Raw genomic sequence first — 13,455 nt, 5'->3', positions numbered from 1 at the left:
AACCAAGACTTTGCCCGTTTACTAGTGTGTTTTGGGTCATTGTCTTGTTGAAACAACCATTTCAAGAGTATGTCCTCTTCAGCATAGGGCAACATGACCTCTTCAAGTATTTTAACATATGCAAACTGATCCATGATCCCTGGTATGCGATAAGTAGGCCCAACACCATAGTAGGAGAAACATGCCCATATCATGATGCTTGCACCTCCATGCTTCACTGTCTTCACTGTGTACTGTGGCTTGAATTCAGAGTTTGGGGGTCGTCTCACAAACTGCCTGTGGCCCTTGGACCCAAAAAGAACAATTTTACTCTCATCAGTCCACAAAATGTTCCTCCATTTCTCTTCAGGCCAGTTGATGTGTTCTTTGGCAAATTGTAACCTCTTCTGCACATGCCTTTTTTTTAACAGAGGGACTTTGCGGGGGATTCTTGAAAATAGATTAGCTTCACACAGACGTCTTCTAACTGTCACAGTACTTACAGGTAACTCCAGACTGTCTTTGATCATCCTGGAGATGATCATTGGCTGAGCCTTTGCCATTCTGGTTATTCTTCTATCCATTTTGATGGTTGTCTTCCGTTTTCTTCCACGTCTCTCTGGTTTTGCTCTCCATTTTAAGGCATTGGAGATCATTTTAGCTGAACAGCCTATCATTTTTTGCACCTCTTTATAGGTTTTCCCCTCTCTAATCAACTTTTTAACCAAAGTACGCTGTTCTTCTGAACAATGTCTTCACGACCCATTTTCCTCAGCTTTCAAATGCATGTTCAACAAGTGTTGGCTTCATCCTTAAATAAGGGCCACCTGATTCACACCTGTTTCTTCACAAAATTGATGACCTCAGTGATTGAATGCCACACTGCTATTTTTTTGAACACACCCCTTTCAACTAATTCAACTAATTGCCCAATTGCACAGCCTTAAGAGCGTGCATATCATGAATGCTGGGTCTCATTTGTTTTCTGAGAATCTACTGAACCTACTGGTAACTTGTTTGCCACGTAGCAATAAAAAAATATATGAAAAACCTTGATTATTCTGGTTAGTCACATTGTACTGCTATTATTTTGAACAATACTGTATCTATCTGGCCGGTCAAATAGTGTTAAAGATTAGGACGAATCTTTGTTGAAATCATTTTCTTCTCACTTTCCAATTAAAGGCTTATTCCTGATATTCAGCTTGATTGCGGGGACTGGTCATTGTTTATTTACTTGTTTGTCACTTCCTGTGGTAATGGACACACTGTTAAGAATTATGTGACAGATATATATATATATATATATATATATATTTAGTTAGGTACAGTAGTTAAATTAAAAGTAACAGTAAAGACTGGTTTCTTTTTTTCCTTTTTTTTTAAAGGGATTTTTCAAAGAATTCTGAAAAAAATGCATCTGTTAATTTAGGTTATTTTAGGTTTCACAAAATAATAAAATAAATAGCAGCACAGCTGTTTTTAGCATTGATTATAATAAGAAAAAATATTTCAAACACCAAATCAGCATGTGTTAATGATTTCTAAAGGATTGTGTGACTGAAAACTGCTGTAGTGGCTGCTGAAAATTCAGCTTTATCTCACAGGAATACAGTACATTTTATAATTTATTAAAATATATTTCTTGGCAAGTATGAGACTTCTTTCAAAGTCTTTCTATCTTTTCCCACTGTAAGGACTCTCGCTCTGGTCTTTTCTCTCTCTTGTCCTGACCCTCCCACTCTTTTTCATGACAGATCCAGTTTGCAGACCAGAAGCAGGAGTTCAACAAACGTCCCACCAAGATCAGCCGCAGGTCTTTGTCTCGCTCCATCTCACAGTCTTCTACAGACAGTTACAGCTCAGGTATGACGCTGTACAAGCACCAACACACACTGTACAGTCACACGTTCATGTCCTGTTAAACCTCAGTCAGGTGGGCTACATACATGTGTTACCATACATCAAGAGTCTAATGCAGAGTGTCAGGTGAGTCATGTGAACAAAGGCTTTCCTGTGTGGGTTCTCTGGCAGGCCTCTTTAAGAGGATTACATTGATAAAGGAGAGTACGTGTTGTAGGCAGGGTGTCTTAGGAGGACTGTGTTCATAGAGAAACACACACATCTACATATTTTTGTTCTTTATTATTCACTTTTCAGCTGCTTCGTACACTGACAGCTCCGATGACGAAACCTCTCCCCGTGACAAACAGCAGAAGAACTCCAAGGGCAATGCAGACTTCTGTATCAAGAACATCAAACAGGCAGACTTCGGACGCAGGGAGATTGAGATTGCCGAGCAAGGTTGGAAGGGCCTTGTGTGTCTTAATGTTCATGTGCCGACAAGTTATAACTGTTTACGAGCGTGACAGCTGATTGTGCAATGCCGCTCACGCTTGGTGTTGTCCGCAGGCCTGACAACATATTAAGCCGCTGGTATTTGTTTATGTGTGAAGTAGAAGTGTGTTTGTGTGAGCTCAAGTGAAGCATGTTTTGATGTTCTTCCTGTGCTGCTGAGGGGCCATATGTTCAGTGTGTGCTGTGAGACAGCAGGGCGCCCCCTTCAGCCCCTCATAACCACATGGCCATACTCCCGTGTGCACTTTCACACAGACAGTGTCTCTTTATAAGCTTTAAAGTTCTTTCACATTAAAGCTATATTATGTTACTTTTTTTTTTTGTTAACAAATGTCAAAAATTGTAATGAGTGAGAACGTCATAAACCCATCTTCTAGTTATTTATATTTATAAGGAGATGTCGGGATGGATTTCCCGGGAAGCTGCCAACTTTCATAATTTGAACTCAGAGAGAAAAAAAAAAAAAAAAGTCTGAACTGTGAGAGAAAAAGGTGTAATCTTTTCTAAGCCTGCAAGCTTCAATAAGCGAACAGTACCTGTAATAAATCACAAATCACATGTAGCACAGTTGCACATTTCTGTGCATTGACTTGGCTCACCAAACAATGTTTACACTGGTAACAATGCAAATCTCTAAACCAGTTACTGCTTTTGTCCATTTGCCTCTAAATAACCTTGCCAAGTTATAGTTTCCACCATTACTTGATATGAATAGCAACCAATATATATATTAAGGTTCTATTATTATATTATAAGGTTAAAAATGTTTTTAACAGAAACATTGTTCCTCTGCGAGTTACTTGTAGCTTTATTCTTCAGCCACTAAACGTAACACAGTGAGTCTTTAAGTCAAGGATGTGCATGCGATAATCACTTTTTAATTTAATACTAATAGCATGCATTAATGACTATTGTGTATCTGTGCACTGTAGAGATGCCGGCTCTCATGGCTTTGAGAAAAAGAGCTCAGGGAGAGAAGCCATTGGCTGGAGCCAAAATTGTGGGTTGCACCCACATCACTGCACAGACTGCTGTGAGTTTCTGTACACACACAAAAAAAAACCACTCCAATCCCTAATATTAACTTAATTTGTTCTTAAATTAAAAAAAATTACACTCTAATTCAAACACCCTAATCCTACCCCAGCACTTTTTAAGGACATTATTTGGACCATTTATTATTTGGAACTTTTTTTACTCTCATACTATACTTGAGGAGGTTTCTTTTTTTTTTTTAAATGCACATTTTTTGAGAGCAGATGGACATCTGTGTTTCAGTAATGCATCGACGTGTGTGTGTGTGTGTGTGTGTGTGTGTGTTTGCAGGTGTTGATGGAGACCCTCTCTGCTCTGGGCGCTCAGTGCAGGTGGGCCGCCTGCAACATCTACTCCACTCAAAACGAGGTAGCAGCCGCTCTGGCCGAAGGAGGTAAATATTTTCCTATCTTATTCTTATTTTTTTATCCTTTCATACTATTCTGTCCTGATCAACTCCTGTGTGTCATCTCTGGCAGGTTTCTCAGTGTTTGCGTGGAAGGGCGAATCGGAGGATGATTTCTGGTGGTGTATCGATCGCTGTGTTAACGTGGAAGGCTGGCAGCCCAACATGGTAGCTGGAATATTTACATTTAGATAAGTGAAATATTATTTCAGTTTTCAGCATTTTAACAGCTTATATTGTGTAGATCTTAGATGATGGAGGAGATTTGACTCACTGGATCTATAAGAAATATCCCAACATGTTCAAAAAGATCAAGGGCATCGTAGAGGAGAGCGTGACTGGAGTTCACAGGTGATAATAGTCATTTGTAAAGGATTTATTTTATTATTCATTTGCGTGGATAAGGTAAAAACTCAGTTTCTGTTGGACAATTGTTTTTTTTCACAATAATAGAGAATGTCTCCACCTAGTGGCTAGTAGTAGTACTGGCAAGTGATTGAAGTATGATATTTTAGAATGTACTCAAATGTTTTGGATAATTCAGACAGACAACTGACTGTCTTATTACTTATTATTTAATCAAGAAATTTAAATACTGACCATTTAATATGTATATATATCATGCATTAATTTATTTATATAGTGGTTATCAACATTAATTCTGCAAAATTTGTCTTTGTGGTTTTTTTTTTTTTTTTTTTTTTTTTTTTTTTTGCTAAACATATCTCATTTTTTATTTTCTAGGTTATACCAGCTGTCAAAGGCTGGCAAGTTATGTGTGCCCGCAATGAATGTGAACGATTCGGTGACCAAGCAGAAATTTGACAACCTGTACTGCTGCCGCGAGTCTATCTTGGATGGGTATGTCTCTTATAAAGGCGCTTAAAATAGTTTCCCCAATCAATATGGTTAACACACTCTTTTTGGTTGAGCAGGAACTGTGCGGTTAATTTTGACCTGTGGTTTTACTGAGTGTTTTTGTGTTTTGTGTTCAAGTCTAAAGAGGACCACAGATGTGATGTTTGGAGGGAAGCAGGTGGTGGTTTGTGGATATGGAGAGGTGAGATCATTATTTGACAAATGTTGCCAGCTCATAACGGTTTCCTTTGAGAACCTGCATTTAGATCTTAAGCATGTTCTTGGACTTTGTAAAAGTACACTTGTTCAAATTTGTTAATTCAAAAGACTGGTATCTGTCACATCCAGTCTTGCAAAATCTAAAAAAGTAATTTTTAATTTAGAGAATGCAAGGTAAAGGGTTAAAATATGACAATTATTTAGTATCTGTCTAATCGGCTAAACCCCAACTATTTTAGAATGATTTTGTTTATCAATTTTAGAATATTCCATTTCATCTGTCAATCACTTTTGCTGGCCACACCTCCACTGCTGCTGCATTAATGTATTAGGAAACAGATACCAGATATGGCCACTAGAGGACAGAAAACCCCAGGAAATACCTCTAAATAGATTTCTTTTGCTTTCTAATAATAAACTCAAGGAGGAAAATAGGAATGTTTTTCCAGGAACATCAAATGATTTATATTTTGCCCTGTTTGTGGCAGTCACATTGTGTGCTACATACAGTATATATTTTCACAGATACTTTGAACCTTTTTGTTCTGAGTCATACCTGTGAATCCTTTTGTGTGTAATAAGGTGGGAAAAGGCTGCAGTGCTGCTCTCAAAGCGATGGGCTCCATCGTCTACGTCACTGAGATCGACCCCATCTGTGCCCTACAGGCCTGGTGAGCCACAGACACTCTCACTGATTCAGTATTTCCTCAGTAGCAGCGATGCCATTATATACACTTAATATCATTCTGATGTGTTAATAATACATTGTGAACCAGCATTTGAGTGGTGAATGATTCTCCAATTCTTTTGCAGACCTGATTCAAATTAGCACAATAGCACTTTCCTAACTCTTGTTTTCATTCAGAATTCAGTCTCATGCCATTTATGTTTGATGATTTTACTCACCAGAAAGACTAATTTATATTTGTCATCACACAGCATGGATGGCTTCAGGCTGGTAAAACTCAACGAAGTCATCAGACAAGTTGACATTGTCATCACCTGCACAGGTATTTTTGAATCTAAATTTGATTGTAGTAAATTTGGAAGGTTTATTATTCTGATTGATTCTTCAATTTACCCCAAAAAAGACAAGTTTTCGCTCCTTTTGTATCTTTTTTTAAACTTGAAAGATGCTGTGCCGATTTTTTGTAATTGTTTGGGAAAAAAAACTGACATACTTTAAAGTTTCTGCTGTTGTTGATATATATTTAAACGTATATTTGAAATAATTACTAGTTAAAACATATGATGTTACTTCTTTAGTATGATGTTATAAAGGCTTTTAGTCAGGTTGTTCTTACTACTATTATTATTATTGTTGTTGTTTATTTGTATTGTATTTTAAGTAATTTATTTTTTAAAGTAATTATAGTAATAATAATAATAATCACCATTATCATTATATTTTATTATATATTTGAAGAAATAATAATTTTTAAAATCTTTATTTGTGCATTTTCAAAATTTACATGTATATATTTTTACCAGTTTTTAAATGAGATTATGAAGGCTCTTTGAGCTATCAGCTAGTGTTTAATGCTGCAGAATGATACACTGTTATATAAATGAGCACAGTTTATTGCCTGTATAACTGCATTCTACCTCTCACTGCACTAATCAAATGCAGTGATTGTAGTATAGATTGCTCTTCCTGAAGTTAATTGCATCTGAGACTCGTATACACTTCAAGTAATTATACCTGAGCTGCAGTCAGTCTTGAATTTCAATGAAATGAAGTTTGACAAAAGTTCTGATTATAGACCCATTTCTAACCGTTCCTGTAAAATAAATGATGAACGGAACAATTAAACAATCAAACCTGAATCACAGTCCATTCTGCATGCAGCTGTGTTGCTCATGTGGATGACATTGCTTTCAGCAGTAATTGCATTTTGACTTCTTTGGATTCATTTAGCGGTTCTGTGGGGAAAGGCAGGTGGAGAACGAGGGACTTCTTTATTATGTGGCTCTTTGAATCATTTTAAAACTATTTTTTCCTGAAGCTCCTTTCATCAACTAAACCCAGAAGCTTTCAGGGTTTCTCATTCGCATTCATCTCACTCTTGTGGTATGTTGTTTCCGTAGGCAATAAAAACGTGGTAGTAAGAGAGTACATGGACCGCATGAAGAACGGCTGTATCGTCTGCAACATGGGCCACTCCAACACTGAGATCGATGTGGTGAGGAAACTGATCTAACACATAGTGTATTCACACAAACTGTGTGTAAACAAGTGTCTGAAAGTTGACCACCCTCCTTTCAACTTTTCAGGCCAGTCTGCGAACCCCCGAACTGACCTGGGAGCGGGTGAGGTCACAGGTGGATCATGTGATCTGGCCAGATGGAAAGAGAATAGTGCTGCTGGCAGAGGTTAGAAAGATTGAAAATGTCATGATTTTAAAATGTATTATTATTATTTTGCACTTGCATTGTACTGAATTGCAAAAAAACTGGAATGAATGTAAAATACATTTTTATAATGTGTTAATGTAATCACAATTACATTGCAGTGTTATTTTATATAATGGATAAATTGTAATACTGTATATTACATGTAATACTGTATATTAACTGTATGTTTTTAGTCATGTTTTGAGTTTGTTTATATTTTCCATTTTCACTTTAATTTTGTAGTGTATCTTTAGTGTAGTATTTGTATTTTTTGGTAGTGTCATTTTTATTTGATTTTGTTTTATAGTTCGGTAACACTTTAGAATAGGTAACACTTCTTAACTATTAACTACGACATTTCTCTCAATAAATTCTTAATTTGCTGCTTATTAATAGTTAGTAAGGTAGTTGTTAGGTTTAGGTATTGGGTAAAATCAGGGATGTAGAATAAGGTATTAATATGTTCTTAATTAGCACTTATACATGGCTAATATTCTAGTTATATGCATGCTAATAAGCAACTAATAGGTGTTACCTATTCTAAAGTGTTAGCATAAGTTTTTATGGTTTAAGGTTTAAGTTTAGATTAGGTTTTGTTTTTTACATTTAAATGTCTATATATAAATGCATTTATGTGTGTACATCTTCCTGTAGGCAAGGCAAGTTTATTTATTTGACTAGTCAGACATTGCGCAGGTATTATGAAGGAGAAAAAAGAAGTTAAGATTAAAATGTAACTGAAAACACAGTTTGATAGAATTTTTATGTCTTCTCAAATCCATATACTGAATGTATTTCCAGGGTCGCCTCCTAAACCTGAGCTGCTCCACTGTTCCTACCTTTGTGCTGTCCATCACTGCCACTACCCAGGTGAGACGAGAGTCATAAAGAGTCAAAAATGAACACAAATTACTTTATTAAATGGATAATGTGCTTTTGTGTGCATGGAAAGAGAATTTCACTTCACAGTCCAATCAGAGAATCGGTTGCTGTGTTAGAGTATGAACCTCGGGCACTTGTGTGTGTGTGTGTGTGTGTGTGTGTGTCACAGCCTTGCTGTTGTCATGGTGACTGATTTCCTGCTCCTTTTTTCCCCAAAGGCTCTGGCTCTGATAGAGCTCTACAATGCACCTGAAGGCCGCTACAAACAGGACGTCTACCTGCTGCCTAAAAAAATGGGTATGATGCATTGATATAAATACACGCACGTGCATAAAAAATGGCATGTCTAAAAGAATGGTTAGGCATGACCCGAAATGAACTATTTGAGAGATATGTGGTGCTCATACTCCACTAAGACAGGCGTCACATGCAATAAACCGAGGATTTACGTGAAATCCTCAAATGTTGTCTTAATATTATGGCTGTCTAGGGGTGTAATTGGTTTAGTCTGTACTGTGTACAGATGTTTTCAGCCTGTTGAAAGATTCATTGTTTTCTGCGGCACGCGTTGTAGAGTTTAGCCACGTGGGATCCTGGGAGACAGCTGAAAATAGGTCACCCTGTCACAAACGGCTGCCACTTCTCCCTCCATGATCTCTCATCCTCTCCACTGCTCTTCAGCTTTTCCTTCCAAACCTTCAGCTCACACTCAGAGAAAAAAATTTAATAAATGAGATCTAAAAAAGAGATAATATTAGTTTGCTATTTATTTGCTTTTTCTCACCATGAATATACAACCATAGTTCAACACTCCAGCAGGTGCTAAATTAATTGGCACTGAAATATGGTGCCAAATTATAAATATTAAATGAAATGTGACTTTTCTTGATGCGCGATGTTTAAAATGTACTTAAAAATGCTAATCTGCTTTTTCTGCAGATGAGTACGTGGCCAGCCTTCATCTCCCTACTTTTGATGCACATTTGACTGAACTATCTGATGAACAGGCCAAATACCTCGGCCTGAACAAGAATGGACCCTTTAAGCCAAACTACTACAGGTCAGCGGCTTCATGATAAGCCTTCATGATTTAAAAACTCCTGTCTTTTTATGATGTTTAACAATTGCTTGCAATGTTTCATTTTTAGGTACTAGACCCATTCACAGATGTGAAACGAAGACTAAAGAAATTATCAAGACTCCATAATTCATAAAGACTAAGAGCTGTGTTTCACAGCCTGCATTTGGAGGGGAGGGAGAAGCCCTGATCTGATTGGTTGGGGTTGAAGGGCGTGGCTAATTATTGTTATGGCAGTGTTTATTTATTTTATGCTAGAATAACTTGGCTAAACTTTTATGAGCTGCTACTGCCAGTGGTGCAACCCAGCGATGTTTTCATGGAAATGTCACCATTTCATCTTTTCTTAACTTCATGTGTTAGTTCTATGTAATCCATTTAGAGATCTTTTATTGTTAAATTTTAAGTTCTGCTAAAGACGAGGATAAACAATGTTCAGTCATACCTGATGATTTAATCATGGACTACCAACGTTGTCCTCCTGTTCTCTAATTTTGTAAATTCTCTGATTTTTTTTATTTTCTCTATATAATATTGGGGGGTGGGACAGAATTACGGTCGGGTGCAGGGGTTCAAATTGTTCTTTTAGTTAATAACACTTAATTTTTTTTTTTTTTGTCTTGTATAAATTTTTGCAGCGAATTTTAACATTTTTGCGCTCTCGGTTCTAAATAAAAGTGGTTAAACTTTTACTGGATTGTGAACGATTCAGGGGCGGGGCTTATCCCATCTATTCACCCAGACTGGAATCTAATTGGCTAATAGGAGTTAGCATTTCAAATTTCCTTTTCAAACGCAACACGCTCCTTCCACACTGTATCCAAAAACACCAGTATTGATGTTTGAGATTGAAATGCTCAAACTGTTTGCAATCTATCCAAGTAATTGCTAAAACTCGTCAGGCTGTGTAATCACAGGGGTGTATATTAAAATATTTATGATTTTTTTTTTCTTTTTTTTACTTCTGCCATCTTTTGTTCCTATGAACTCATCCTCTGTCATTATAAAAAATAAGCAATTTAATGTTATAAGATCCTATAACGTAATATGGAATTAAACGAAACCCTTGTTTTATATACTGTGAAGTAGATTCTATATCAATGAGATACCAAATGTACAGTTAATCCGGTACTGAGTTTCTTTCCAGGTCCTCTGCAGATTTAGTCTAGAACGCAGTGGGAGAGAAATATGTGTGAACTGAAGCCAGGACCAACTGTGTACTCATTTCAGAGGATAGTTTTGCTGTTTGCAGGCCTGTAGAGCAAAAGCTGCCTTTGTGACTTGGATATTCAAATATAATAAAATTGGGACCTTTATTTTACTACACTTCTGAAAATCTTAGATATTTATGATGCCATCTGTGTTTGTCATAAAGGGAATCAAAATGACCTTTCCTGTTTCCTGTTTAATGTGGCGTCACGTTCCTTTGCTCAGGAGTCAGGACTGTCTCACATGGATGTCTGTGTCGTGTAGGTGTCCCTTAGCCAGTGGACCTTTTCTTTGATTGTCCAAGGATTTTAGACTTTGCAATTCTGTGATACCTTACAGTTTTGAGAAGACAAAGTATAAACTTGCAATTTACTTTTTTTTTATTCTTGCAATTCCGAATTTGCATCTCACAATTTTATTTTTCTCGCAGTTGTGGCTTTATATCTTAAAGTTTGGATTTTTCTTCTAGAGTTTTATATCCTGTTTATGTTTTTCCAGAATAACGATGTAATTGTGACTTTCTCACTATTCAGACATCATAGAAAAGCGAGTTTATTTCTTGCAATTATGAGTAGACATCTCGCAATTTAAAACTTTTTTTTCCTCAGAATTGTAGATTTATCAATTCTGCATTTATATCTTGCAATTCTGGGTTTATATCTCACAATATTTTTATTTTATTTTTTTTTTACGAGTAATTGCAACTTTATCTCTCAATTCCGACTCTGAATTGTGTGTGAATAATCTTGCAATTACGAGTAAAATTTCAAATCAACTTTACAAAGCCCTAAAGGCATATAAAAGTGTTAAATTTGCTCTCAAACATTTCAAGGTGGGTTAAATGTTTGTTCCTCTTATGTTGTTAGTATGTGCTGCTCTTGTAGCTTGTATTAAGAGAGTCTACATTAGTATTAAAAATGTAAATGTATTGATATCCCATCTCCTCAATAACCCTGATGTCAGGTTTGCATTCACTTTTTTATCTGCTTAACACAAAATCTCTGTACTAAACACATCAGTTGCTGTACATCTTGTCGAAATGTGTTCAACCCATTGTTTTCATTTACTTTCATTCTTATTTGCGAGGGTACATGCGTGTGCTTTATAATGTGTTTGAAGAGGCTTGCTTTCTCGGCTGCTGTGTGGCAGTGGAATGTGGTTCCAGGCCTGGGATTTTTCCGGATGCTTTTATAACCACATGGAGCGCATGGGATCAACACCAGCACCTCTGATGGAGAATGAGCATTGACTTTAAGAAGATGAAACAACTGTATATTTATTGTCATAAATCACTAAAAATATGAAAGTCTTTAATGATGAGTTGTCAACAATGTTTAAATATTGCAATTGATGGTAGAGGAGCAATAATCTGTAATCTTGAAGAACAAAAATAAAAATCACAAATGTAAACTTTTTTTTTTTTTTTTTTTGCAGGTATTTTTTTGCAATAATTATTTTTTATCAGATCAGGTTATCAGTTAAGTTGGCTAACATATGCATGTTTTACTTGATTGTGTGTGTGTGTGTGTGTGCGTGCGTGCGTGTAGCCTACCAGGAAAAAAAAAATTAAATAGTGCAAATAATTCCCTATTTGACATTAGGATGTTTAAGAAGTCAAACAAATGAAAAAGGTAGAATATTTTGTTTGAGTAGTTTTTATTTTTAGATTTACTCTTCATTTTAATTAGAAATTTGTTATTGTTATTGGGCTATAATTAAATTAATTATTTTTTTTATTGTATTTATTAATGTTTTCAGTTATTAAAGTAATCCATGTTATACAAAATGAGAAATGTATTTAAAAATACATTCAAAATATTTAAAATGTTACATTTTTATATTCCAAGTAATTATTTGTATTATTATTTTTATTATAAATGTTTATGTTTTTGGTTTTAATTATCTATCCCTGGCTTAAATATTCATGAAGCCCAGCCTTTGAAGATTTGAGGAGGACGGTTGACTGTGATCGAGTGCTCAGCTTCTGCTGTCCTGTCATTTCAGGCATAATTTGGAGTAAAGGTCCTTTTAAATATCCTGGCATCCCAGTGAAATGTGTTCTGATGTTAAATTAGATTTTAGCTAAATATATTGGATTTTAATGCTATTCTTGGTGTGCTTCATCTCTGTATATTCCTGTACACTGGTGTCACCAGTAGACAGTGTAAACAGTGGGTGTTTATTCTGGACACATGATGGTTTGAGAGGTATGTAAGATCAGCTGCTGTTGTCACTCACACCTTCAGGTTACTTGTACAAACACACAAATACTGAAAGTCTGTTATCTTCATTCTGATCTGTTACGAATGACTGTCCTCAAGTTCAGACCCTCCCAGATACTAATAATGTTTAATAATTTGTTAAAAGTATAATATGATAAACATTGCAGTGGTTAAGACTATATTTTTCATATTTCTGTCTCAGATGTTCTGTGAATGTAATAGCAAAGTAATATGAACCCCCACTGCCCTAATTCTTTCTTTTAAAAGTCTGAACCGTTTATTTTAATGCATTTGTCACACTTTAAAATTAAAATGTTAATTGAAGTGCTTGACTTGTGAAGGCACCACCATCACGAACGTGTCTCCATCTCAACAATCAATAATTCATTGTGTTCACAATATGGTCTGTCAAAAACGTCACAATGTGACTCTTTCTAGTTGCAGATCTTTCTGTTCCTCAGTGTGAATAATTGCACTTTGTTTGGCCAAATCGTTACTCTGACAGCACTTTTTAAAGGCCACACATGATAAGACTGGAGATTTTATTTTAATGTATTTGTCTTTTATATCTAATAATAATAATAAAAATATAATAGCTATATGGAATGTTTTCATATTTAAGATTAAATTTTTAAGTTGAAGAAATTTGATTTTTATATATAACCTCAACTGCAAAAAAATATTGTTATAAAAATCCCGTGGGTAGCTGTTTCATTGAACATTTATTATAATTAGTGACATACAGGCAATTTATAGCCTATGTAGTAGCACCTGCATATTCGTGGTCGTGTGGGCGTGGCTCTCCGCGCGCGTTA

The 13,455-nt window shown here is 35.8% G+C and overlaps 1 protein-coding gene across 3 annotated transcripts in view; it reads left to right on the top strand.

Moving 5' to 3' along the window:
• Positions 1-11,828, top strand: part of LOC127977897 (putative adenosylhomocysteinase 3) — a 30,294-nt gene extending 18,466 nt beyond the window's left edge. For all 3 annotated transcript variants that reach the window (XM_052583132.1, XM_052583124.1, XM_052583114.1), the window contains 16 exons: positions 1,737-1,845; positions 2,140-2,283; positions 3,270-3,370; positions 3,664-3,766; positions 3,852-3,946; positions 4,023-4,129; positions 4,523-4,639; positions 4,775-4,838; positions 5,438-5,526; positions 5,795-5,865; positions 6,944-7,038; positions 7,130-7,228; positions 8,051-8,119; positions 8,350-8,428; positions 9,071-9,191; positions 9,280-11,828. In XM_052583132.1, the coding sequence (XP_052439092.1) occupies positions 1,737-1,845; positions 2,140-2,283; positions 3,270-3,370; positions 3,664-3,766; positions 3,852-3,946; positions 4,023-4,129; positions 4,523-4,639; positions 4,775-4,838; positions 5,438-5,526; positions 5,795-5,865; positions 6,944-7,038; positions 7,130-7,228; positions 8,051-8,119; positions 8,350-8,428; positions 9,071-9,191; positions 9,280-9,286 (1,470 nt within the window). In that variant the 3' untranslated portion in view covers positions 9,287-11,828. The remainder of the gene's footprint in view (positions 1-1,736; positions 1,846-2,139; positions 2,284-3,269; positions 3,371-3,663; positions 3,767-3,851; positions 3,947-4,022; positions 4,130-4,522; positions 4,640-4,774; positions 4,839-5,437; positions 5,527-5,794; positions 5,866-6,943; positions 7,039-7,129; positions 7,229-8,050; positions 8,120-8,349; positions 8,429-9,070; positions 9,192-9,279) is intronic.
• Positions 11,829-13,455: the final 1,627 nt, after the last annotated feature.

Source organism: Carassius gibelio, chromosome A4 (genome assembly GCF_023724105.1).
Source record: "Carassius gibelio isolate Cgi1373 ecotype wild population from Czech Republic chromosome A4, carGib1.2-hapl.c, whole genome shotgun sequence".
NCBI lineage: Eukaryota > Metazoa > Chordata > Actinopteri > Cypriniformes > Cyprinidae > Carassius > Carassius gibelio.
The sequence above is the reverse complement of the archived record's forward strand: the minus strand, read 5'-3'. Positions and strand labels throughout refer to the sequence as shown.